Consider the following 27,492-nt stretch of genomic DNA (forward strand, 5'->3'; position numbering starts at 1 on the left):
CCCTGTGGCATGTTAGAGTACTTCCTCTACTTCCTCAATATTTACTTACCAACCAACACCACTGTGTAAATTACAGGTAAAAATCTTGCATTCAAGATGTTACTTTGTAAAAGTAGAAAAGCATGATCAGTAAATGGAAGTATCAAAAGTACTTATCATGTAGAATGGCCACCGTCACTCTTAGAAATAAATGAGCTAACTAGAACCATCTGGGGTTCTACAACTTGTCCCCATAAGAGAAACCTTTTTGGTTCCTTGTAGAGCCTTTTACAAAGGTTCCACCTGGGACTCTTTCAGCGGGTTCTACCTAGAACCCAACATAAAGGGTTATACCTAGGACAATCTGTAAAAAGGTCTATCTAGAACTCACTTTAAGAGGTTCAACATAGTCCTCTGTGCTTCCACACTGAACCCTCTCTGGGGGTTTTATCCACAATCTTGCCATGTTCTAATGTTGTGTTCACACCGGCCGCAAATAAAACAATTAACTAGTTGATTTACATGTAAAGTCAATACAAAGATGCAATTAGATGTGAATTCCCACTGGGCGGCACCATAAACATTAGAATAACTGGGGGCGAGGATCCTTTGAGACCCATGCTTTCAACAATCATTAAAGAACTTTTAAAGAAATGTTAAAGGAGATCTTAGTCTTACAAAGAACCCCTGAAGAACCCTCTCTTTAAATAAATGGTTCTTCTAAAGCAAATGATTCTGGGTAGAATCTAACTGCTCAGGAGGAACCCTATTTCTAAGAGTGCTGGATATTATTATTACTATTATTAAATTGTTGGATTATTTTTATTATTATTGATGCAGAGACATGCTAGCAGCATTTTAATGATGCCATTTGGAGCTGATTTTAACAACATTATAAAATGCTTGGCATTTTAATGTATAACAAGATAATCAAATTTGTAGAAAACAAACACTTTGGCCTTTGGGCCTTCTTCAAAGATGCTTATTGATCTTGAAGAAGGCTCAAAGGCCAAAACACCATCATCTTTAAAGAAATGCATATGGAGCCAGAGTGTGCAACACTTGTTTTGTACAATCAAGTTTATTGCCAGTGATCAGCACCTCATTATTATTCCTGGTGTGTGTTACTTTTATATTTCAAACAAGATATTCATATAAAAAATATCACTGTCAGATAAATATAGTGGGATATAAAGTACAATATTTCCCTCTGACATGTAGTATACTAGTAGTAGTTTAAGGTAAATACTCAAAGAAAGTACATGTATTTATTTTATTTTAAGCAAATAGATTACTTTGCACCACTGGTTAGGCTCACCCCACTCTCTACTGTCGGATGTGTTGCCTAATTAGGTCAAACTTGAAAGTGTGATGTTAATAAAGATGTCTGACTGTAAACTGCACACTATGTTCAAAGACTTACACAATATTATGACTTCACTAAGAGATCACTGAGATCATTGTCAAAAAAGCGAATGCAATGGCTCCCTCTAGTGGTAGAGACAAGTCATTACAATGTGAGCACATAGTCTTCCAGTACACCAGGTGTCGCTGTGTGGTGTGGTGCGCGTAAAATCACCGCAGTGACTCCTTGACTGTTTCAGGTTGTGTCGTTTGTTTCGTGCCTGTCAACAACACGGTGTGTAAACAGTTACACGGAACAGAGCTGGGAAGACGAGCTCCTGCACGTATCTCCTCAATTAATTTAATAACGGTGAATGGGAAAGCTTGAACGTCAGTCCCGTCACTGACTGTGTAGTTTATAAGGGTAACGTCCGCTAGAAACGCCAGTGTGTGGTTGTTTCATTGTAGGGGGGACGGAGGCAGCTAACCAACGCTTGTCGGGCGACGATGGCAACGGCGACCGTCGTGGAGGCTGATCCGGCGGGGAGCGAAGGCGGCGCCGCGTTCACCGGCGTCCAGAGCTGGGGCTGGGATGAGTCCCAGCTCCGCAAATACTCTTTCCCAACCAGGACTATCCCCAGACTTTCTCACACGGACCCCCGAGCGGAGATGCTTATAAACAACGAGGTAAACCAGCTGAGTTAGCTCGCTGAAACTTTGACCATCTTACCTTAACAGTTAAGAGATATCAGACATGTTCCCTCATAGGTAGACCTGCACCATGAACCTGTTTAGATAGCAGATACACTCCAGGAAGCCTTTAGGTCATAAACAGTATTTAGTGTGGCTTTACTGATGTATAGTGAGGTGTTGAAAATGAAAGTGAGCTGTGTATACGTGTGTTTAAGTGTATTTCTTGGCGTGGGGTTGAGTGAAAGATGTCATCACAAGTCACTCTAGGGACATTTACTCAGAGATAAAGCCTAATTTTAGAAAGCAAGTAGCTCAGTTTGTTATGATTACATCACAATAATGTTGTGACAGAAACAAATTTAGCAGCTATGTTGATGAAGTCACTTTTTGAAACAAAAATCCCCACATTTTTTAGTCCCAGCTTCCCACGTGAAATGATTTAACCTTAGAAATCTGCATTGATGACAATAAATTACAAGCTACAGTAGGAAACATGAGCATTTTTTCCCCATTTGATAATTTGTACATTCAAACAAGCAACCTAGTGGTAAATGTTTTGTATGTACAAGCGATGGGCTTTTTGTATTTTTGCCAATGACTGCATAACAACACTATAAAGTCCACTCAAGTTCACTGGTAATCCAACCAGTTATGTCACATCAGCCAGTTTGCATGGACATCTGGTTGAAAACACCTGCTGTCATCACAGTGGCTTGCTCTGAAATGCAACACACTAGTGGTTTATAATCCTTAGAAAGCAGTCAGCAGGAATTTTTCCACTGTATCTGATTTAATATCCCCTTTTTTGCTCTCAAGTGCTTCGTGAAACTGCTGTAGGTTTATGTGTCAGCATGATGAATCAATCAAATGTACAGGTGCTCCAGGCGAGGCAGTAATAATCTTCTATTTGGATGACTTAATGGCATTTATGAGTGGTATTTGTCTTGTAAAGGTATGAACAAAGGCTGGTAGACAAAAGCATCCTTGACTTGCGTGAAGCCTACCAGCAGGTGAACGATAGGAATAAATGCATGATCATATTTCCTTACTTGTGGAAACATACCTCATCCTCATTGCTCATTATTCTAACTCAGTGTCGGTGTCAGCTGGAGCCTCTCCCAGGAGGGTTGTACCTGTTCGTTGTTCAACACAATAGGTAGCCTTTACAGTAATTCCCTGATGGGAATCTTGAAATTTATTTGTTACTCAAACGCACATTTGTGAGGAGTTGGTTTGGTTATCTTTGGGTAATTTGGTTGCAACGAGAAGCTTAGACACAACATGATAGTTGCCGAAAGAAGCAAATGTAGGAAGCCCCTCCATGGTGCTGTTTGACTAATATAAAACAGTGTATCAATGAATAGCTTTAAAGGTATGTTGTCACATTTCTGGTTAGGTGATGATCAGATGATGCTGTTGCTGTAAACACCATGTAATTACTATAATCATAATCATGGTTTGTGTTGCGATGAGGGAACCTATTCACTTAATTAATATTTATTGATGTTAAGTGGTTCTGAAGAAAACAGGGGGTTGATTTAGGTGTGTCCCATCCAGATACACATGTGAAAAGATGTGTCAAAGTCAAATATTCTGCATTAGCAGAACTGAATCTTTCTTTTCTATTGAATAATATGTGTACACAGGAATAGAAATGCGTCATCATCACTACTTCTTAAAATCGACCAAATTCCCTTTCTCCATTTAGCTGTCAGTGAGTCACAATTAAACTTTGTTACTGTACATTCATGAGTTCAGTGTGGCTCAAGGGAAGTCATAAACATTTTCACACACTTTTAAACATGCAGATTATTTGTTTAACATGTTGGAGTATTAATATTACATGTGATTTCTAAGCCAAATTTAAAAGTTGTGATTCCTAGTCCGGAAAACAGTGAGGAAAACATGTTTGTTGACACTAAAATATCTTTAAATTCTTAAGTGCTTCAAGCTGGTTTCCAAGAATTCATGAGGCTGATGTGAAAAATCGTCGTAGATTTGGGAGGGGATGCAGGGAACATGTGCATTTGTTTCCCACAATAAAAACAAAATTAAATTGACAAAATCAAAGACATTTCCACCGTGAATTGATGCAGAACAGGCCCAAATTGGTGCAGCGAAATTAAGTGTTTGATGTCCTGGTGGAGGACTCTCATACCACTCAATTCATGTGTCCCCCTCCCAGTGTTAAACAAACGTATGCCCTTGGGTGTGTGGCACTGGGATATACAGACGAAAATGGGTGCAATAGGCAACAAAGTCATGCAGAGGTAACAGAATAACAATGGTGAGCTTTGGTGCACAAGGAACATAGAAGTGAAAGATTAAAACCTATGCAGTAGTGCACCCTTTTATCCATTACAGTGGGCATGGTTTGCACCATTGCATATTTATGCAATATAATATCTTTATTTGGCACGAGGCAATATCTTACTAGTTATTTTCAAACATGAACTCTGCTACAGGTATGAATGAATACATCACAATAACAAAAGTTATCATGACCATCTCAGTGACCTCTTCGTGTTTTCCCCTCAGATTCAAGTCCTAGAACACTCACAGCGGCCAATCACGTGCGCGTGCGTGCGTGCGAGAGTGTTTTAAGAAAGAACAGCAGTGATACGTCCAAATATGGCACGTCCATACTGTTGCTGTATGAGATAACGATGAAAAAAAAAAAACCCACATCCCTGTTATAAGAGCGTGCAGAATCCTGGGGACGCACGTGCATGCTCCTGCGCGCCTGCACGACGCATTAAAGCGAAATTAAAAAGTTAAGATCCGCATTAATTATTTAAAACGACGCACAAAGCTGATTCTATAAGCAACACAGCATTATTTGAACTCCAAGGGACCGCACACTCCCCGCGCTTGCGTGCAAAAGTGAAACCCAGAGCCGGTGCAGAGAGAGACAGCCAACGGGAGCGCGCCCACCGGTCTACGTTCAGTTTGTCACGTAGCCCTCGGAGCTCCAGTGTGTGCAACGCTATAGACCGTGCTATCAATGTACTGCGGGGGCGTGGGCTGGGATTTATGTTCCTTTTTGCATAAAAAAAGCAAGTTCAAGCAGCAGCAGTAGTTACAGGATTTGTGTCAGAACAAACAAGCAAGCAAACACAAATAAAATCACTGTGACACCAGCATTAAAGGACATTTTATTAATTTTATGAACCACATCAACAGAAGTAAAACTAGTCATAGCACCTTTATGCAACTAGAATAGACTTTATTGTCATTGCACAAGAAGTACAATGAAATTTGCAGTGCCATGCCTGAAATTTAAAAAAAAAAAATCAATTAATAAATATGAAAAATATCATTAAAAGCAGTATTGCACAAGTTGACTCCTTATTGCACGTTTGAGTTAAGCTGAATGATTCTCAGTATAGTTCACTACACAATGGTGGGGCAGTGTTTGATTCTGTTCTGTTCAGTGATGGCTCTTGGATAAAAGCTGTCCCTCAGTCTGGAGATGGCAGCTTTGAGCACTCTGCAGCACATCCCAGTGGGCAACAGAGAGAACAGGTGATGACAACATCCTGCATCCTGCATCTTGCATTTAAAAAAAACCCCAATTAAATCCCACATTATATTAATAGATAATAAATCATTTTCTATTGATTCACTGCTGACATTTAATGTGTGAAGCAGGTGTGTAAAGCTGTAAAATTCAATTTAGGGAACTTGAACTAAAACTAAGGTATATTTAGAAACCAGCTCCCCTTAGATGCTGCAAAATATACATGCATTCAATGATTGCTTTCACATATTTCATACTGCATTACAAGCTGGTCACAAGCTGCAAACACAACACTTGCCCCACTGCAAATACTTAAACACTCAAGGCACTGGACAAAAACCATCATGTTATCACCACTAACATTATTCAAAGGTATAATATACTGACCTTTGACAGCTTTGTGTGCCCTGCTGATGCTAGTCAAGTGTACAAAGTGATTAATGATCTGGCTGCTCCTTCATTAGAAGAGTTCATACAACTGCGCTCAGACAATGGGAGGACATCTAGGACGACCAACGGAGGCGACTGAGTTTGGTCGATCAGTCCTGTCTGTTAGAGCTACTCAGTACCAAGTGAGATAACCAGCTTTGTTGGTTTTAAATCAAAGATGAAATCGTGGCTAAAATCAACCCAGTCATGTACCCAAACACTTGATCTAACACTATGAAATCTTGTTATATCTTAATGATGTAGTTTTATTGTTGTTGCTGTTGTTATTGTTGCGATGATTTATTGTTGTGTTGTCTTGCTTTTGTTACTGTTGAAGCTGTTGTGTCATGAATATGGTCTATTTTGCAATTGTGGTTTTTATATAATAATGTCTTTTAGCAGAGAAATTACTCTCTGTTTCCCGCCCAGGGACTACGGATGAAAATGAGCTTGTTGCTAACTCTGGTGCAGCTAAGTAGCTGTGCACTGTCCCTGTTGAATTTAAAAAAACAAAAAACGACAGTTTAAGTCTACTTTGTACTAGGAATGTTCCTGGCGACTAATTTCCCTGTCGACTAAATGAAAATTTTAATTAAGACTTGTCAACTAGTTTGAAAAAGGGAAAACACTCAGAAAATAGTCAAAATTTTGCACAACGTATTGTTAAGGATTTGAAACATTGTCCCAAAAAATATTGTGTGCATTAAGAAGTTTGAAGTCTTTAATTACAATCTTCAACGACCATGTCGGATTTTAAATGCAGCTGAAGTAAGAGACACTTTGCGCTGTGCTGTATGAATGTAAATATGACGGCAGCTCAGTCAAAAGTTAACCACTTAAATAGCATCTAAAATAAATAAATTGCCTCTGAAATGTGGGGCACATTGAACCTTGACAAAAATAGTAGCAATTCACTTTAAAGTTAACAACACAACATCTAAATTATAATTAAATTTCAGCTGAAATGAGAGGCATTTTGCACTGTGCAGTATGAATGTAAACCCTGCACATTATCTGACAACTCATTTAAAGTTAACAAATAATATAACACCTCAAAAAAGCTAAATCGTTGCTGAATTCATTTCCTAGATCAAATTATTGCCAAACCGTACTGGTTTTGCGAGAGGACATCTCTCCAATTTCCACCGTGCTATTTTAAAACTCCAGTCTACTCGAGCATTACCACGAGGAGGGGGACTGCTGTCTGATGGCTCTGTAGCCCCCACTAGTGGCAGGCGGCTGCATGACAGTTAAGAAGCCTTGTACATGAATAAAACACTAAATGGTTTAACAGACTAATCTTTCTGCGCGGACCATTAATCGTTTAGACATCTGATCGCGCGAATGTTGTAATAAAACTGAATTGATGTGTTCTTTGTCTGTTTTCAGGAGCCGGTGGTGTTAACAGACACAAACCTCGTGTATCCAGCTCTCAAATGGGACATTGCATACCTGCAGGAGAACATTGGAAATGGGGACTTCTCTGTTTACACTGCACAAAACCACAAATTCCTCTACTACGATGAGAAAAAAATGGCAAATTTTGAGAACTTTGTCCCCAAGTCGCAACGGACGGAAATGAAATTCACTGAATTTGTGGAAAAAATGCATTTAATGGAGCAAATGGGAGGAGAGGAGAGGTAAGATACACTTATGAGGATGTTATAGTCGGAACAGGAACATGATGTAAGCTGTGTTTACGTTAACCTTGCATGGGCTGATGCCGGATCTAAACAAAAGCCTCTCTTTGGAGCTCAAACAGGCAAGTGTCAGGAACAAGATGGGACTGTGCTGCAGGTGTGCTTGACAGTGGAGGGTGTTTTCCTCTCATGAAGTGTAATTCAGCACAGGAAAGTGGAGCAAATGACTAAGCATTTAAACAGGAGAAACAGGCGAGGAGCCCATTACTGTGACCTGACTTGGCCTGGCTGCAACCAGTCAGATCACTTACTAAAGTGAAGTTGCTGTTTGACTCACTGACACTTACATGGGCTCTTAACTACTTGAATTTTACTGTCCATGTTGTTCTTTGTGGTTTAAAAGAGCTGCAGTCTGCCAAAATAGAAATACCTTGTAAACAAGCTTGTATCCTGCAGACACAGTTCTAGCACTTTTGAAAATTAGCCGCATTGCGACTTGTTTCGGTCTCAGAGAGCAGAACAAGGTGGCTCATACATTTTGCATGTGTCTTTCCTCATGTATTTTAAGGGTATATCTGCAGCAGACCCTGAATGACACAGTAGGGAAGAAGATTGTCGTCGACTTCCTTGGTTTCAACTGGAACTGGATCAACAAGCAGCAAGCCAAGAGAAACTGGGGACAGCTGACATCCAACCTGCTGCTCATAGGCATGGAGGGTAAGGGCTCTTGAAATAGTTGTCCGCTGCGAAAGGAATGCAGCGGCACTGTTTCAGCTGTTCAATGTTGTCCTCTGTTTGTTACACATCGTGTTTTCTGCACATTTTCTCTTCACCACAGGCAATGTGACACCAGCACATTATGACGAGCAGCAGAACTTCTTTGCACAGATCAAAGGCCTCAAGAGATGCATCCTCTTCCCTCCAGACCAGTTTGAATGTCTCTATCCATACCCTGTGCATCACCCCTGTGACAGACAGAGCCAGGTAAGCCACAGATATTTAGATATCCACCCGGGCTTAATAATGTAACCTTTAAACTTAGCATATTTGTGATGTTGTTATGTTGTCTTTCTCTATAGTGGTAGAAATAATTTATAGTAAACTCTCAGGAGGGGAAAAGACCCCCTCAAAAGACAGATTATGTCTACACATTAAAGGGTAACTTTGTGTTTTTCAACCTGGACCCCATTTTCTCACTTGTTTTGTGTAAACAACAACTTTTGAAACAATTCCAGTATTGAGCGAGAGGGCTGCAGCTGGTGGTGTGTTTGCACCATCAATTTGTTTCCACTAAAAGTTTCTGTTTTTGCCACTGACAGGCTCAGGTTGTTATTATACATGTCTGACAACATAATGGACTGGGTTCCTGCAGAAATAGAGCTTTTTATTAAACAGTAAGATCCTTTTTGTTCAACCAGAAACAGCCAGAAGTTGCTATCACCAAACCCACAAGATTCCATTTAAATACATAGTAATTTTAGTTTGTATAGAGGCAGCATATGTTCACATCTAAATGGGTGATTTAAGGGTTTATTTTAACCAAGCCAGAGTTGGTAAATGTTGGAACAGTGTTTAGATGAATCAAGACAGCTTTTGGGAGTTTATTTTTAGGGATGCACTAATATGAATCTTTTCAACTGTCACCAATAATCGATAATTACCTGCTTCTTCATGGCTGATGTCTCATATTTTTGTATTTTATAAAAAAGTGTAAACCCTGTAGTTTATGTGCACTTGAGGGTAAGACAGGCTAAGATGTGGTGAGAAAATATGGCTGATTTAATATCCCATAGCTCTGACCAAACCAAACCTAGCTGACATCACTATTGCTAACACAACAAAACCAAAGAACAGGTCTGACAGTGACAGCTGACTCATATGAATGGGTTGAATGTACATCGGCAGGTCCGCATTATATCTGGTGTATGAAATGTTTATATTGTCACACACTACATTTTTATAAATACACCTAGGTGCTGTCTCACAGTCCCACGATAGACTAGCCGACAACTACCAAGTAGAATAGCGATGCGCTACTGATTCACCTCACACATTAACACTCTACTCAGACAAACAAGCAGCTGTGTCTCACACACATATGCAGCCAGAGAGGTAACAATACAAATAATCGCTAACTGTAACATCACATGGCTAGTGGTTATTAGTAAGTTTAAAGGGATAGTTCGACATTTTGGCAAATTCGCCTATTGCCATAATCCCTATAGTCATATGAGTAGGTACATTACCTTTAATTATCAGTGCCTGCTGCTCTGAGATTGGTGGGACAGAGCTGCCCTCTGCTCAGCGCACAAAATGGAGGTGAACAGTACGGCCCCCTCTCTCCCTCAAAACTTATCAAATACACCATCAAATGACTCCAAAACGCTCTTGTGGACAACTTGTAGCTTACACATTCACCACCGCTATGAAATGATAATGTAATATTACGAGACAGAGTTGTTTTAAAGCCAAATGCGCAGCCGGAACTACATTCCAGACATATAGTACTTGCTGGGCGGTGATTTCAAACAGCGAATGTAGTTTCGGCTGTGCATTTGGCTTCAAAACAACTCTGTCTCGTAATATTACATTATTATTTCATAGCGCGGTAGAACAACAGGCACTGATAATTAAAGGTAATATACCTACCCATATGACTATAGGGATTACTGCAATAGGTGAATTTGCCAAAATGTTGAACTATCCCTTTAACAACAGAGTGGAGCCTTTTAAAAGCTCGGTGTTGGATGTAAGCCGCTGCTGCTGTTTAGCTTGTGCTAACACTCTAGAGACGGGCCTTCAGCACTGTGTCTAACCTGTTTAACAGCTGCAGGATGTTTGTTGATGCACCTCAATTTATTTTGTTTCTGTTGCCTTTGAATGAAGTGAGTTTCATGATGATAAAATCACTTTTATTTAAATATTGTCTGGTGGCTTTGGTGATAGCCATCTCTGAGCTGTTTCTGGTTGAAGAAAAAAGGCTCTTATTCTTTAACAAAAAAGGTCTGTCTCTGTAGAAATCTATTCTGTGATGTTGCCAGACATTTATAATAATAATCTGAGCATGTCAGTGGCAAAAACAAGCACTTGATGTAAACATAGGACAAACATGCCCTGAGTCACATTGCAGCCTGTTTCACCACTGCAAGCCACAGCCTTGTTGCTCAATGCTGGACCAGTTTCTAAAATTGTTCAAAAATTGTTCCCGTTAGTGAGACACAAACCCATGGCAAAACAGGGTCTGGGTTACAAACTACAAAAGCTACAGTGTGTATTATATTGTGTAAGGATTTCCTAAAAATAAGGACATATATTTTGTCAAAACTGGAACATTATTCTAAAAAGACTTATTTCAAAACAAATGTCATAAAAGTAGGAAGGAGTAAAATGGATGCATGAGGGACAGTGTGTTCATCATGTTTTGTAATGAATCCATGTTTGTCATTCACAGGTTGATTTTGATAACCCTGATTATGAGAAGTTTCCCAATTTTAAAAATGTTGTCGGCTATGAGGCTGTAGTGGGCCCAGGAGATGTGCTCTACATCCCGATGTATTGGTAAGAAGTACTTCTGCTTGGCCTGTCTAGAGACATGATGTATTACTTCTGTAGAAAATGATGTGTTTTCCCAGAATTTGTAGACATTTGTGCTGTTAAAAGTAACTACAGTTCAATGCAGCTTTGAAAAAAAACTAAATGTTTAATGAATTTAGTTACTTATATTTTCCTTCTTTCCTCAGGTGGCATCACATTGAATCACTGTTGAACGGGGGAGTGACAATCACTGTAAACTTCTGGTACAAAGTGCGTATATTTGAGTCTTTACAGCCGTTACTTTAACATTTATGTCGTCTTTGCTACCTTCATGATCACTCATCTATTTGACTCATTTGCTCAGGGTGCCCCCACGCCCAAGAGGATAGAGTACCCCCTGCGAGCTCATCAGAAGGTGGCCATCATGAGAAATATTGAGAAGATGCTGGGAGAAGCACTTGGAGACCCACATGAAGTAAAAGCACTTGGTTTTGTATCCTCTTTACAATACAAACTCCTATCATCAGTCACACGTCGCTTTCTAGAACATCAAATCAGATCCACATTTAGGTCACCTGTTACATGAAATCCCCGGGGCATGCTGACCCTTCCAGCAACCCAATTACTGCGAATATTTATGGCTTACCTGATTTAGTCCAAAGGAAAGATATATATGCAGAGTCTGGGACAGTGATTAAAATAATGTAATATGTCTGACTCTATTAAGTAGCATATCCTAACCAGGAGTCCTTTTGTTTCTCTGCAGGTGGGACCTTTATTGAAATCGATGATCAAGGGGCGATATGACCAGGATCAGAGTTAGAGCCATGCTCCTAAAACTGTTAACTGGACTGCTTTGGAAACTGTTTGCCGTGTTTAAGTGAGACTGCTGCGTGCGTAATGCAGATTCTCACTTTGGAGCTAAGTACGTATCACTGCATGGCAATAAGCGGCCATTTTGAAACCATTCTGCTTAAGTCGTCTCCGAGTGCCATGGTCATTGCAAATACATCAGTCACAGAAGAAACATGTGACTAACTCATGGGAACTTGTCCCACTTGAAGAAGTTTTTTTTTTCTTTTGTTTTTGAAAAGAAGGCCTAATTTGACCTGAAGGGCCAGTGTGGGGGATTTAATGGCATCTAGCTGTGACATTGCAGACTGCAACCAACTGAATACCCTTCCCTTTCTAAGAGAGCCTGCAGTGGCTTTCAGATAACATAAAAGTGCAAAAGGCCCTCTCAAGATCCAGGGTTTAGTTTGTCTGTTCTGGGCTACCATAGACACATTCAGGGCCCTACGGAAGGCATTATTACGGATTCCACAATCTGATAATTATGGACAAGCAGTGGGACTGTGCTATGATTGGCCAGTGCAATGTGTTGTGATTGGGTACCAGTAATGTTGACACATTGAGGTAGGAGGTGGTAAGGATGAGGGCAAAGAGGTCATGTTAAGGCCTAGTACAAGCCAATCACAGCACAGTAGGGTGCAACTTACCCAAGAACAGTAGTGCAATCCCCAAGGCCCTGATCATACAGAAAGAGTTTTATCAGCTGGAGGTGCCTTTTTGTAATTGTTGTTAATTGTGTTTTTTGCATTGTGATGCGCCACCCATTTCTGCGCTTTAAGCGGCTGCCGTTTTTGCTGGAGTGTTCTGAACTACTCGAGTTTAAAAAACTTCAACTCAGAGCGGAAAAAGGCCCCACTGCATCTGTTTTTCATCATCTTTTTTCCCATTGTCCAATTGGATGATTTGAGAGGCGGCGGTTCTTCTGCTGTAGTCTGCTGTAAGTTTACAGTTGGTAAGCAATGAAGGAGAAACTGGTGGTAGCAGTTGCTTGATACCTAGAGCTATACGGCCCAATGATAGACAGCAGGTTGTCAACTGCCCCCGAGTCATCCTATAATATGCCTGGAACCGGCCATCATCGAGGAGAAGCTCCTGGACCAACTGGTGGTACTCCCCATGATCCACCCTCTTTTTCAGGTTCTCATGTACCCACACAGATCTCAGTTACCCTGTGCCCAACAAACTATTTAATAGTTTTTTTTTTCACCAGTGGCATTCAATTTAAAAAAAAGGCAGTGCGCCTTTGCAACCTGCAAAACGCTTTCTGTGTGATAAGGGCACAATAACACCAGCGGAAGAGGAACTGCTCCCTATGTAGACATGAAGGGATCATTCTAAGCTAACGAAAACACAATGATTCGTAGTTTCAGGTGATTATACACCATGAAAACATACAGGATTCCATTTCTGCCAGTTGATCCCTCTAAATCCTACACACTGGATCCTTTAAGTCGAGATATATTTATGTAAATCAGTATTCTCTATACATCTTCATAATTCAAGTTAAACATTTTTGATTGCACTTGCTCCCCCAGTCAGTAGAAGTTGTCTGGGATCGGTACCTTTAGAGATAAAATCTCAACGTTTTGACCACTAATGGATGGAGTCAAGGGTTATTATATATACAGTATATATCAGCTAAATACAGGACTTTTCTTATATAGATGTGACAGCAGTTGTGGGATGAAGTGTGGAGCGATCATATTGTATTCTCCATCTTTATCACAAAGACAGCTTTAAAAGTGAGTTGGTTCATACCTCTGAAGATGACAGGTCTTTTAAGTGTTTTTGAAATATTTATCCACATTATCTGCATTATCTCCACTCCTGCCTAGCGTGGTTTTCAGGGAGTGATAAGGCAAGAATTTTTCTGTTGCAAAGAAGACAGCTATAGGCACGGTAATGAAACACAGAAGTACAGTGATTAAAAACTGTGGTGAAATACGATCAAAAATGTGTGTGGGTGTGAGAAAGAGAGGCTCATATATTCAGCTGAAATCATATGTGACTGCTTGCAGTTAAACTGTTTTAGCTGAGCGATGCCGTATTGTGTTTATACTCTTGCTTGTTTGATTTGTTTGACTTTATTGAATGTGCTATTCTACGTACCGGTAATAGGTGAGGGGGCTCTGGAAATAAATAACTGCAGTTTTAGTCGCAAATACAGTTAACTTAAAGAAATGAAAGGAAATACATATATTAACAGACTGATCTAGCAGAACCATCTGCTAGTATGTAGCTTATGTATCAGCATTTGCAGTGCAACACAATGCACCATCTAGTGGTGACGTTGTATAGTTACCTGCTCCATGCACTATACTGCTGCAATACACATATCAATATGCAGGTTTGCAGCAGATCTTGGATGTAACTACGCTGCAGTGTGTACAAACGTCCAGTTGGAAACCTGTACTTGCTCTTATGATTACTGTTGGTTAATAATCCTCAGAAAGGACTGATTTTACTTACATGCAGCCATATTTCGAAGACCTTGAACAACTTGAAAGGTGGCCGTCTCTGGGTGACTTTAAAGTGCTTCCCAGGAGTATTGTAAAAATGTAAATTAAACACAAGGGGGGGACAATTTCATATGTATGTGCCAAAACAATATGCAAACCAGTCAAGGGGAATCTCCACATTCAGAACGCTTTGTTTGCCTGTGACATTGGATCAATCTGTAAATGGTGAACTACAAATTAGGAATATCCAAGCACTTAATTTACCAGGACTATACAGGCTTTCAGGGGGTTCGACATTATTATGGTTTAACCTTTGAATTGTTGATAACTTGCCTATCTATTTCTTACAAGTTGCACAATGATGGAACAAAGATGCTTCCTCTGTGAAAAAATAATTAACCTGATGTAAGACTCATGTTTCATCTCTTGCTAGGTTAACCCTGTTTACTGTATGTGCCTTGCTTTACGATGGCGTGGCACTTAACGTTGCAAGGACATGATTTTTTTAATTTTATGATTACAATATTTGTTTTCACTCGCATTAAACAGCTTTAAAGGTGGGACTGACAAGGGTTCATAGAGATAGAGACATGTTTTTATTAATGGATGCCTGTCTTTTTTTTTTTGTTTTGAACATACCATATGTGCTCTGCTGGTTACTCTGATTAAAGTTTGTTTGCAAAGTTCTACACTACTGAGTACTGAGTGATGTAATGATTAGGTTTCCTGATATTTCACTGGCATATAAGGTAGTCTTAGTGGGTTTAAACCAGGGGTGTCAGACTCATTTAAGTTCATGGGCCTTATTCAGTTGTATTTGTCGCATTTTCTTTTAATGTAAAGAAGCACAAGTACATTTAAAAACATTTATCTATGTAATAATAGATGAACAGTCTGAGATATCCGCAATGTCAACAATATCACTACATTTTTCCCTACATTTCCAGTCTTTTGCAGTAATGCTGGCATCAACACACCAAACTAAAGTGGAAGCTATTGAGGAAGCAGGTTAAGTTATCTGCACCTCACAAACCATTTACATATGGAAACTTTTGGCCATATCTTAGGTGAAACACTACTTTAGTATTTGGAAGAAGTCATCTCAAGATGAAGTTATATGGCCATGCTTCCAAACAGGGGTAAAGGCATTTTCTTTGTCAATAGTCCTGTATTGTTATCCCCACCACTTGCAATCTTCCTCAGCTCAGCTGCCTGTTCCACCAGTGTAGACTGACTTCTGGTGGTGTGTGTTCTGTGCACTACATCACTTCAATACAGCATCTCCAAATCAGTCTCATAGAAAGAGAAACATCTATATTTTGATGGTATTAAAATAATCATACCTTTGGGATTTGGTCATTCGTGGGCATACCATAATACCTTGATTCCGCCCAAGCCTTGTTATATCTTACACACAAAGCTAGGTAACTAAATAGTTGGTGCTTTTGAGCAAGCATCTTAAGTAACACGAGTGAACAATCCAAAGAATACAACGTGAATGATCTACAAAAATTAGTATTTATTTACTACAAATTGTGCGCCAGCGGTTCCTCAAAGCACAGGGTTAAAACTCTGAAAAAACTGTGACTAAACAGCTTTAGATAGAAATAAAGGACAACTTTGCCACTGATAATCAGTAACAACACATTGTTTCAACACTTGATTGTGTCACACCTACACTAAGGAAAACTAGATTATACCACCGATCAAAAACAATTGCTTATAGTTGCTTGAAATGAATGCAGAACACAAATAAAAAAACAGTATATATTTGTAAAAATTAAAAAAACAAGACACCTGGAAAACCCATTTATCCTAATATACAACAAGAGTCAAATAAGAATCCAATCATAATCAAAGTTTCCACAACCAACAATCACAAGCGAAGCAAAATTCACAACACAAATGGGATGGAAGGAGCCGTGATAGAGGACCACTTCTGTTACGTCCCTGAAAGCACACAACGGCCCTCTTCACCAGAAATCAGTAAGACAGTACAACTTTGCAAATTTAAACATCTATATCAAAAATAAAGACAATGCTGTTGGAAGGAACTTTAAAATCAAGTCCTCCCGCAGCATGTTTTGCTTAACATTTAGGGGGCAACCACAGTCCTCCACTTCATTATGCCAAAAACAGTAGTGCTGTAACAGTACGTGCAGCCTTTGAGAATTTGTTGTGCTAAAAAATGAGTGTTTTCCATTCAAGTTGGATCATAAAATTACATTTAAGGTGCCTCCTTGCTTTATCAGAGCTGTATCACTGACAAATATTTAACATTTCCTCCTCAGTTTATCAACTCTCTGTACTGGATGGCAAAACCTTGCATAATATCACATTCACTTCCTTTAGTCGCTCTAAGGGGTGTGATGACAGGAGATGATAAACAATCAGGACTGTGGCCTTCCTCTTGTTGACCTCATTGCTAGCAGCATATTTTCTTGTCGTGAGGACACATAACCTCTTTCATTATCCAAAGTTATCTGGATAGTTTTGCTCATGTCTGGGACAGACTGCTGTTCAGCAAAGTTGTCCAGATAACTCTGTTATCCTGCTTCATGTGGTAGACATTCAGTACTGTACACAATAGAGCAGTGGTCCACAGAGTCAAGATTTCTCCTTAGTCATTAGTTCAAGGTCCCCACAGTTTAATATATCCAGCTTCCTACGTGCGTTTAGTCATGTCGTCGCGCTAGACTGATGTCTGTTAAGTAGCTGTCTGTTACTTACTCACTCTAAAGCAGGAAATGGCACTTCAAAGTAAAAACTCTGCCAGAATTTCACTGTACTTCAAGATAAAGTGTGTTTCACAAGCTTGACATGTTTGAGAGTCACTTGTGGTTAGCTCAGATTGGACCCATTAGTTGGGAACCACTGCATTGTAGTCTGGTCTTTGTTAAAACACAGTGGGTGTATCATAGGTACACCCACTGTGTGGTAAGAATGTTGATACCTGGTGTTAACATGCATTTCAGTGATCCAAACATGAGCGGACAGCCGAGACACATCACTGTACACATCTGTGTCTATTACATACCTCCAGCTTAGGTCTCTTAGCCAAGTGGTAGCAATAGCGGTTGTGTCGGTACAGCTGGAGATAGCACTGTCAGCAGACTTCAACACATCTTTTCTCACAGGGCAAAATGGTGGACGGTTACACAACACTCTGTCCAATTCCAAGTTATAGAGAATTAGCACACTCTTACGAAAACTACCATCACATTGTGCACTAAGGACGCTGTACTTGTTGAGGACGCACTAGTGTTTACAGTACAAAAGATATTTGGTCAAATGTAACCCAGACCAGCTTAGCAAGTTGTTGAGCGCTGTATTTAACGCTGTCCACATGTACTCGGATCACCCAAGATGCATTTTAATACCATGTGGAAACAGACGTGATATGTGTCATGAGTTTCATTTGAAAAGCATTTTGTAGCACAACAAATTGTCCAAATCACAAGGCTTGGCCAAAACATTTCCATAGCACTGTTTTCCTGTATGATGTAAAAATAGAACTTTAAATGAAATTGGCATCAATGATTTGATATGTACATAAAAAAGCAGTTGAGACTCGTAACGTCCAGAAGAAAACTCCACAGCACCACGAACTTATTTACAGAAACGACAAGAGATTCATCCCTACAACGTCACGTCATAATTATGAATCTATATTGTCTTTTGTAAGTTGAAGAATATACACATTAAAAACTAAAAAAAATGAAGAGGTAAAAAAGACAATAATGTCAGTGCAACATCAGACCTGCTGAAATGGCAAAAAGTAGATAGGTTAGGCTGTTACACAAACGATAACACAAGTTACAACATTCTCACCAAAGTATCACACAAAATTTCAAAAGCTCCTGAAGCAACTGAAACACTGTAATTTAACATTATAACCAAGGCATATAATGGTAACACAACAGTTTAAAATAAGCCACTGACACACTCACAAATATGTTCCTTTACTTGGGAATAAAATCGAACAAAGTCAGGCCAAATGAACTCAATTAAAAAAAAAAGTGTAAACAATATTGTCAGTAGCTGCTCTTACAGTATTGTGCTCGTCATCAATGGAATCGGTACTTTCGTGCAGGTTTGAGGTTGACGTACGTCTTCTTCATGTCCTCTGCCTCGTCTTTCTTCACAAGCTGATATCGCTCGCCTTTTGTGGTCACCACCTGGTTTCCATGGTACCGAACTAGCTTCTTCGGAGCCTGTAAAAAAAAATAATCAGAATGCACAATTTTTATTGAACAAAACAGTTTTGATAAAGCCACATTTTGGATATGGAGAACAACCAGACTTACATCTTTGGGGGCGACAGGCCGGTGTGTTTTCTTATCATCCTCCCTGTCCACCAGCATGTACCTGTGGTGAGGACACATAGTTATAAACACTAAAACAAAGAGGTGAGGCCACTTTTGCTCTGTACAGGATAATAGCAATCTTACTCACTTCTCAAGGATGCTCTCTTTAAGTTTTTGGTCTGCCACTGTGGAAAAGCTCTTCCCATGGTTTACCTGAGGCAATAAGATAACATCAAATCAGACTGCTTACATACACAATGCAGGCAGCGGCTGACAAGAAATGCAGTAGCAGTGCAGCACAGACTCACATTGAGAGGAGTGGGGCTGAGTTGGACATCGCCCTCTATGATAAGGCGCACCGCTTCCTCCATGTCTCCTTTGGCAATAGACAGGGCGCTGCGAGCCTCTGACAGGCTACACTTGGGAAACATCTCCAGCAGGTGTTGCTCCTGGGACTCCCACTCAGACACTGGTAGCTGGTTATTTACACATTTATATTAGCTCAAAATCTGATGGATGTAAACTAGTAGAACATGCACTGAAAATATACTAAATTACAGTGATTCAAACACTTTGAGAAAAGGAAAATACTGTGCTGATGTGTGCTGAGATGATAACCTTGGCAGTGGCGCCCTCTGTCTGTGTTTTAAGGCACTGCGATTCTCTTCCTGGTGGAGGTTCAGCGGGCAGGGTGGTGAGTTTCAATGAAATCTCTTCTGTGCTTACTTTGGGCTCAGCTTCTTCATACGCTAAAAAGGAAACAAATTAACATCAGCACACTGTAGTGCAAATGCCAGGCTGCTGATCCCAATCTACAAAGAGTGGCACTGCCCAATTAAGTTTACTCTGGTGACTCCTTTGGTTACAATCTGAACATGAGGGAACCACTTGGATGGGTAAGACTGCCACAGCACTGCATTTCATAGAAATAAAAATAAAAGCAGTACCTGAGTTCCGAGCAGTGGCTAGTTTTGAAGCCAGATTGAACATCATTTCACAGACTTTCACACTGCAAATGAAAAAAAAAAAAAGAAACAAGTAATGTAGTTGTCTGGTTGTTTATCACAGAAACATAACATTAAAAATAAAGAAAAAAGTCTGACCGCCTGTTAGGGGTGTGCCATATCATCTCATTCACAATAATACCGGTATAATTTTTAATATGATATGCAAAATTCACATCCTGATACTCATGATATTTCGACTTGTTGGCATATTGACGTCATACTGTTAACCACGACAACAACAAGCATGGCTGAAGGCAAAATTATTAGTGACTCAATGGTGGTTTCAAAAAGAGGAGCAGCTTCAATAGTGTGGAATAAACTCTGGTGTCAGGCGAGGGAATTCATTCAGCAGCTCCTCTGGCAGCAGCACAGTGTCTCTCTGTCTCCTCTCTCGCCATGCGCACGGAGTCGAGGTCGTAAAGTTTTGTTTTGTCATAAACCTTTGGTCATATACACCTATGTGATGCTTGTGGCTCGACAAAAACTACATATATGTGAATGCGCGATAGTTCTGGTATCATAACAGCCTGTCACAGGTTACAGCATGATGATTAGAGGAGAAATGGCAGAGCATAAAGGTCCAGGTGGAAAAAAACCCTCACCTCAATCATTAAGGATTTTGCTTAAAAACAAGGAAATTGCCTGTTGATTTATATATAAAGATCCCAGGATAGTTTTGTATTTGGGAGCTGTTTAAATGTGTAATTTGTGGTAGATTTAATTTCGTTGAGCTATTAATATTGTATACAGAATCTGAATCTCACAGTGAGTTACTGTTGTTGTTTACAAACTAAATAAATGAGAGATAATTTTTATTTAGTTTTTACTGAATATTTAAAGGCAAACTGTAAAACTATATCACTTATTTTTTTGCAATTCTATGTTCTTAAATTGATCATCTTTTTTAACATATTTGTCATTTTGTCAAGAATATTGTTATCGCAAAAATACCCTGAAATATCACTATAGTATTTTAAGGCCATATCACCCACCCCAAATGCCTGCTTACCTGTCAATTTCTGCAAAGCCAGGTATGTAAGCTTCTAGCATCTCTGCAAAGACCTCCACATCAAAGTTCTCCTCAACACTCTGCTGGGAGCCGAGGTCCTCCAGGACTCCAGTGATGTACGACAAAATAACATCATCCAGTGTGCTGCATTGAATAAAATAAAAGAAAATGTTACTGTAAAACAACTATACTTATTTTAAAAGAATGAAAGGTGTGAAAATATTTACCTGAGATCTGCATCAGGAATATAAGCCTGGATAAATTCGTGCAGCGCACTGTGGATGATTTTGTGGAGGTCCATTGCGTTCTCCTACTGTGCAGGGCAGAAAATACAGAGAGTACAGATGGTCAGGGCAGTTTCAGTGAGCAGCAAACCTTAAATAACCAAGCAGTTGTCTCCCATGTACCAAATATGGCACACGAGCAGCTCAGACCTACATGGAGATGTTACAAAAGCATATCTTACGAAAGCTAGGCTGTGAAACCTTGCTGCTGCAGCATCTTATGCAGTAGCGGCTTCAGGTGGCCAGTATTGACTTTTACGACCGGCCTATAGGTACATGAACTTCTCAGTATACTTCACAATTCATTTTAACAGTTAAGTTAGCCAGGATGCAACGGTTACTAACATTTAACTCGATAAGGAAGCCACTTAAAGTCGTGACTAGAGACAGTAAGTTGATGATGTCAAAGTAACCTTATGTGTAGATGAAAAAATGTCATCAAACAATGCCTTTGTATCATTGTTATATAATAACCTTGCTCGGTTGTTTGCTTGGCTAGCTCGGTTTGTTAGCATTGCAGCTACTCGGACATCACTTATCAGCTAACATGTTACTACTACTGACGCCACGGCTAAGCTATCATTAGCTATATCATTGCACCTCGCACAGCCTATTGTCTTACACCCTGTCATATTTCCTTCACTTAACAACTGTCCAGTTATAGCAACAATAACCTTCATATTCGTATCCTACAAGAGAAAAACGGTATGTTGATAGCGAACCAGCGCTAGCTATGTTAGCTAACAATAACTGCTAGCTAACGTTTAACGCTCCATGCTAAGCTAACGTCGGTTACTCATATCAGAGCTACTTTAAATGGAGTAAAACTTACTGTGACTGAAATTACGGGGACATGAAGCTGTGAGTTTTCCCCAGATGTATTAGGGGGATGCTGGTCAGTGCAGTGGTTACAGGCTGTCTTTCCGCGATGCTAGCCCGCACGATTCAAAACATTGGCACGTCATTTCCTTTGATTGTAAACAGCCTGGTTATACATGCATGGGTCAGATGCATCTTTTGTGTGAGAAACTTCAATGGAGTGACTATTTAACATGGATTTGACGTGCTGTGTAGAGCTAAGAAAAGATAACATGTATTCTGTTTAAGGAAAAAAGACAGAAGCCACATTTTTTTAGATATAAATTCCTGTTATATTGACTTTTTAATGGTCACAAAAACCCAATATGCTCCACTCAATACTAAGATCAGACACTGAAGCATTACATTACTCTGAGCTCTGCTGAGTAATTGATGATTGGACTAATCTATAGACAGAATGCATGTTCTTTGCAGATCAATCAGTCAATTTACAGAAAAAGACCTGCAGGATAATTAACTGTCCTGCACAATACCTGCATAATTCCTACAGGACTGAAATAGTCCTGAGGGATGTTTTTGTAGTTGGTTATTGGCAACTATTTTGATTACTGATAAATTATTTGAGTCCTTTTCAAGCAAAAATGCCCCAAATGGCACCTTCAAAGTGATCATTTTTAATTTTTCTTTTGTTACAATTTGAATATCTTAGATTTTGGACAAAACTAAATCTATGGGAACTGCGATGGAAGGTTTTCATCATTTTCTTCTAGAAAAAACTCCTGCACACTATCTAATTTGCGAAATAATTAATTAATAATATAACCTTTTTTTTGCAAGTTAAAGTTGTGTTCTGCTCGTTCCTCTCCTATGCACCTGTTTGGACATAGATGTGGGAAGTATTACCTTGTTCTTTCATAATTTTCTGACATTTTATAGATCAAACAATTAATTGATTAATCTAGAAAATAGTTGGCTGATTAGTTGACAATGGAAATAATTATGAGTTGCTGCCCAACATTACATGAAAAACAAACAACAACAACAAAAAACAACCAAACAATACAGAACAAAACAAATAAAACCCTGTACAGTTTCAAGACTAAGGGCATAGGCTTCAAAACTGCTTTTCTCATCCCCATATTTTCCTTTTTTTTGTTTTATCCTTAATGAACTCACAGAAATTATTTTAAATGCAGCTATTACATGATTAAAACCTGCCCAGATCATAGTAGTTAGCTGATTGTCATTAATATTTCACATGTCACAACATCGTAATTATTCTACAGAGCATATCTGAGGCATTCATTAAGGGGAACATACACCGACATATAATACTTGAGTGAGTCTGCAACAATGTGTGTGATATTTTCAGGCAACAAAAATCTTGAGGATGTCAGTAAGAAACAAAGTAAGGGACTCAAAGAACAAAAAAAAAATAGGTGACCACAAACGAGAAGCGTCGTCTGCATTAATATGTGTTTCCATAATAAATTTTACGGCTGCTCAATTTTTTATTTTATTTTTTTAAATGTATTTAAATAAAAGGACAATGCACATTGATCAGCGTTTCTGTAAATGTGCCAGTGTTAGCCAGCTGGCTAATTTTCAACTGCAGTCCTTTGGCAAGATGTTTTGAAACCAATAAAAGGCTAAAAAAAATCACAGGAGAATTCACAGGACAAAAACAGCATGCAGCAATGAAAGCTGCAGCGGAAAAACTCACTAATAAAATGTAATGTAATATTCAAATCTTTTTCATGTATTCTAGCTGTCTTCAAGGCCTATTAAACCTAAGCTTTACAATTAAATATACATCTAACAGCTCAGTTCAGACTCTGACCCTCCATTCCTGCAGTGTCTGAACACTGGTCTAGCCTACATTAGGCCAGTAAATAGTCTACTCTCACTTGGACATTATCTTATATCTTTTGCCAGATCCATACATAGTTGATGATCAAGGTGTTATCTGAGGCAACATCAATGATGTCATCAGATCCTGCTCTCAGTTACCTCCGCCTGTGTTGGTATTATAGCAGATATGTACCTGTAAATCATTAATGCCCATTCAATTGTTTCCCTGCTCCCTTGGCAGTATCTCTTGTCGGCTGTAGTATTTCATGGGGGAAATATGGTACACGCCGCTGATAAAACAAGCAAGAACAATTCTCAAGTTGGCTGAACTCTGTTTCAACTCTGAGCTCATGGCTAGACAGGTGGGGCTGAGGTATCGGAGGAGAGCGTGTAAAATCTACAGCAAAGGAGAGCATCTCGGTTTCCTCCATGTGTGTTAACAGCTGACACTGAGAGCAGCCTGCAAGACATATAACACAAACTCACGCACACACTCAGGAGTATCAATATACTGTAATGTTTTCACACTTTTAATTGTACAGACTCAAGCTTCAGGCAACATTTGTTGACACTTACATACAAAGCCAATACTTAAATGCAGTGACACATTTAGTCGCAGACAATAATGAATGATTTAAAAGCTACATGAATCCTGCATTAAATCATGTTTTCATCCTCTCCAATGTAGAATTCAGTGGTAAATATTAACTCATGCTGACAGACCTACTAAAGCGGAAACTGGCTTTTAAAGTGAAAGATGTCCCAACACAAGGTGGCAGCATTGAGTTATCAGTGACAGCAGGAACTCATCCACGTCTCTGAGAGATGGTTTGCTCTTGACACCTTCCTGCAGAAACAGAACAACAAAAGAGATTTACGACTAATGTAAGGTCCACAATAGTTTATAGCATCCTTGGATGGCAAACACATTGCCATTTTTAAAACAGCCCTATTCATTCTGTATCACAGTAACCTTAAAACACAGAGGTTGTGAGTGGAGTTCAGCAGGGGCAACATGTGCTTAAATTTGGTGAGATGCCATCTGAAATAAGTGTAGCTGATGTTTTTGTGGAGGGAGAAGTTATCTTTTGTTCAGGCCTATCAGGGAACAACAACTCAGACTGCTACAGTTAAATAAATTTGGGCAGTTTTGCTGATTTGCCTTTGCTTTTGTGTGACTTAGTGAGAAAGGAAGCATGCATTTACTGCTGCATCCTCAACCACTGTACTTATCCAGTTTAAATTAATGCATAATAACACACTGCATAAGAGGAAATTTCAGTTTTTATTTAACTATTTAAAAGACAAAACCACTTAATTGCAAAGGTTGAAATACTCTTTTGGTTTGATTTTCTTGCTCACACCTCCACAAACAGTATCACAAGAAACAAACATCCTGAGAAACACATGGACGTTCAGTTGTATAATCACTGTAGAACATATAAACACACACAATAAGTCAAATCAATGTATACAAATGTCATACACCTGCGATAATAACAAGTAACATATTGCACCTTTAGCCTCGAGCAACACTATTAATAAGAATTGCCATTGAGTGAATAGAATGGTCGAGTTAAAACGGTGTGACAGAGCCATATCCCTGTGAGTTCTGTGCATGTTTATGACTGTGAAATAGATAATTATATATATTATATGTATCTAAAGTTTGAAATAGGCAGTGTTTGTCCAAAAGGGAAGCCAATTTTGAGTTTGTTCTGCGTTTAGGCGACAGAACAAGACTGTTCTGCAATTATCCAAGAGGTATTTTATTCAGACAAGACAGAAATTGTTTAAAAACGTATAAACTCATATACATTACACATTATTATAAGGTTAGGACTAACCTTAATGTGTGCTAATGGTATGTTTATACATTTCTGTCCCTATAAGCCAGGGTACAATCAAGCATGTCATGCAACAATGTCGAGGCAGGGCACATAATGTGGATATTGTACTGGTGGCACAGATTTCCATTTTCACACAGACAATGGGGACTGGGGGTTGGCTGGGAGGGGATGTCTGAGCAAAAAAAAAAAAAAATTACAATTCTCATCAGAGTCACCAAAACACTGAATGATTTACTGCCAAATTAATTACCCTTTACCCAACTTTAGACAATAATGCTCGGAGCTGTCTGTCGGAACAGTATTATTCTATTAACGTTCGATTTGCGGTTCAGCCAGAGTGACTTCATATTTAGATTTTATTGTATTTTCTTAGTGAATGTGTAGCATTGCATCCACAATAGAAAGGCTGAGAATTATCTGATATTTTCAGTTGAATCACCTGTGCAGCAGAGATGGGATCAGCACATTATTTGGAGGGAGGATTTGTTAAAAATTTTTAAACACTTAACATATCTGTTCCAAAGCACTACAAAAGGTGCATTTACAGAGTGAATTCAAGCACAGTACAGTTTAATTAATTGAAACTTTTGCAATATAAGGCCTCCTTTACGATCATAACCCATCTTTAATCAAATCTAAGACTCACTAATCATTTCACCTCTCTCTGCTTGGTTTTGAAGGTCGTGTAATTCAAAGCGTTATTGTGTGGATTTTTACACACATACAGTGTTAACAACACTTGTGAAATCAAAGCTGGCATATGTTTTTAATTAAATTTTACCCCCTTTTTTAATTTATAAGGAGCGGCAGGTTAGTAACTTGAACGGACTTGGAGCACGGGAGTGAGATTAGCTGGCTGGTTGTCCGAGGGCGCGGCTGACCTGGTCCAGATCCGGGCCACCTGTGTGGGCTAGCCTGCCCTCCCGTCTGCCTCCTGTACTGTCTCCAGGAAGTGGTCACCAGGCTGCTCATTGCCACATTTTCCCCTCCACTTCAACTTCCAAGAGTGCAGGGTAAGACAGGGCGTGTAGACCATGAAGCCTGCACAAAATTGTCTCAAATTAAATTGAACAAAAATATATATTTAATGCAGAAAAAAGAGAATCTGTAAATGTAATGCGCAGTGGATACTCCCATGCAAGATGTCCGATATAATCATTTTAGTTTTGCAGTAAAGAAAAGTTTTGTTAGGCATAATAAGGCAATGGGTGCAATAAGTAGGGCGATTCAAAACACAAGTAGCCCAGGTTCATCTCAGTAAATGGGTTGGTCTCCCTTGTCTTGGTCTGTGTGTCTCTGTTCAGCAGTCGATAGGTTAACCTGCCTGTGGCATCCATCTTGTGTGGCCCCCCTCGCATTACCATTGATCTGAAGGAAATAAAGAGCACACGTGTTATTATATACAGCCCAGAAAAACACCCTCTCACAGTGATGGAGTGAACAGGCCAAATGTATGAAATATCGCCCCTCCGACATATTCTGTCTTCCTGTCAATAGCGCAGCCTTTGCCCACAACCTGGATCAATAGGGACTTATCTTTTCATGATAACACATAACGATGTTGTCTGTTGTCTTTTTCTGATATTGAAGTTCTAATTCTATTCCTCCGCCTTTTTAAATCACCCACACTGATATGTATATTTGGCCGTGCCTTTGTAACAATTTATTTTCATTGTTTTTTTCCTGTTTCCTAAAGATATAATATTGGCGTGGGCCTGCTAGTCTGAGACATGGCAGTTACAAATTTACATGTTGGTTTTCTGGACGTTTCTCTGAAGCTTTTGGGGGTCTCTCATGTGTGAGACTGCTCAGCGGAGAGAAGACACCCCTCTGTAAAAACATCTGTTGTGGAAATGGCTGTCAGACTCCCTTTTGTGGGCTCCGTCTCTTCTTTGCACAGAGATTGTCATTTGTT

At 39.4% G+C, this 27,492-nt stretch overlaps 2 protein-coding genes and 1 long non-coding RNA gene across 5 annotated transcripts in view; 2 read left to right on the forward strand and 1 right to left on the reverse strand.

The window, feature by feature from the left end:
- The first annotated feature begins 1,588 nt into the window (after positions 1-1,588).
- Positions 1,589-15,139, forward strand: hif1an (hypoxia inducible factor 1 subunit alpha inhibitor). Its single transcript, XM_033613035.2, has 8 exons — positions 1,589-2,010; positions 7,355-7,605; positions 8,174-8,322; positions 8,444-8,589; positions 11,057-11,163; positions 11,346-11,409; positions 11,504-11,614; positions 11,906-15,139. The coding sequence occupies exons 1-8, from the start codon at positions 1,831-1,833 to the stop codon at positions 11,960-11,962; spliced, it is 1,065 nt and encodes a 354-aa protein (XP_033468926.1). The 5' UTR covers positions 1,589-1,830; the 3' UTR covers positions 11,963-15,139.
- An 810-nt stretch (positions 15,140-15,949) lies between these two features.
- cuedc2 (CUE domain containing 2) lies at positions 15,950-22,045 on the reverse strand. 2 transcript variants are annotated; one of them, XM_033613290.2, is made up of 9 exons: positions 21,890-22,045; positions 21,001-21,086; positions 20,774-20,917; positions 19,705-19,766; positions 19,376-19,506; positions 19,066-19,233; positions 18,906-18,970; positions 18,758-18,818; positions 15,950-18,664 (listed from the first exon to the last, which is right to left on the reverse strand). In XM_033613290.2, exons 2-9 carry the CDS (start codon positions 21,072-21,074, stop codon positions 18,518-18,520), a joined length of 852 nt encoding a protein of 283 aa, XP_033469181.1. In that variant the 5' UTR covers positions 21,075-21,086; positions 21,890-22,045; the 3' UTR covers positions 15,950-18,517. The 2 variants fall into 2 exon arrangements, with proteins under 2 accessions (XP_033469181.1, XP_033469182.1); XM_033613291.2 differs by having other exon boundaries at positions 21,001-21,083; positions 21,890-22,024.
- LOC144467486 (uncharacterized) overlaps positions 21,203-27,492 on the forward strand; it is an 89,451-nt gene continuing 83,161 nt past the window's right edge. For both annotated transcript variants that reach the window (XR_013493679.1, XR_013493680.1), the window contains exon 1: positions 21,203-21,446. This is a non-coding gene — a long non-coding RNA (uncharacterized LOC144467486). The remainder of the gene's footprint in view (positions 21,447-27,492) is intronic.

Source organism: Epinephelus lanceolatus, chromosome 17, assembly GCF_041903045.1.
Source record: "Epinephelus lanceolatus isolate andai-2023 chromosome 17, ASM4190304v1, whole genome shotgun sequence".
Classification (NCBI taxonomy): Eukaryota; Metazoa; Chordata; class Actinopteri; order Perciformes; family Serranidae; genus Epinephelus; species Epinephelus lanceolatus.

Bases quoted from the DNA above. Each gene is read 5' to 3' on its own strand.
- hif1an (XM_033613035.2), top strand. From the start codon at position 1,831: ATGGCAACGGCGACCGTCGTGGAGGCTGATCCGGCGGGGAGCGAAGGC. The intron at 8,323-8,443 runs GTAAGGGCTCTT...TCTTCACCACAG, and splicing joins GCTGCTCATAGGCATGGAGG to GCAATGTGACACCAGCACAT. The intron at 11,164-11,345 runs GTAAGAAGTACT...TTCTTTCCTCAG, and splicing joins CTCTACATCCCGATGTATTG to GTGGCATCACATTGAATCAC.
- cuedc2 (XM_033613290.2), bottom strand. From the start codon at position 21,074: ATGGACCTCCACAAAATCATCCACAGTGCGCTGCACGAATTTATCCAG. The intron at 20,918-21,000 runs GTAAATATTTTC...TATTCAATGCAG, and splicing joins ATTCCTGATGCAGATCTCAG to CACACTGGATGATGTTATTT. The intron at 18,665-18,757 runs GTAAGTCTGGTT...TTTTTTTTACAG, and splicing joins GGCCTGTCGCCCCCAAAGAT to GCTCCGAAGAAGCTAGTTCG.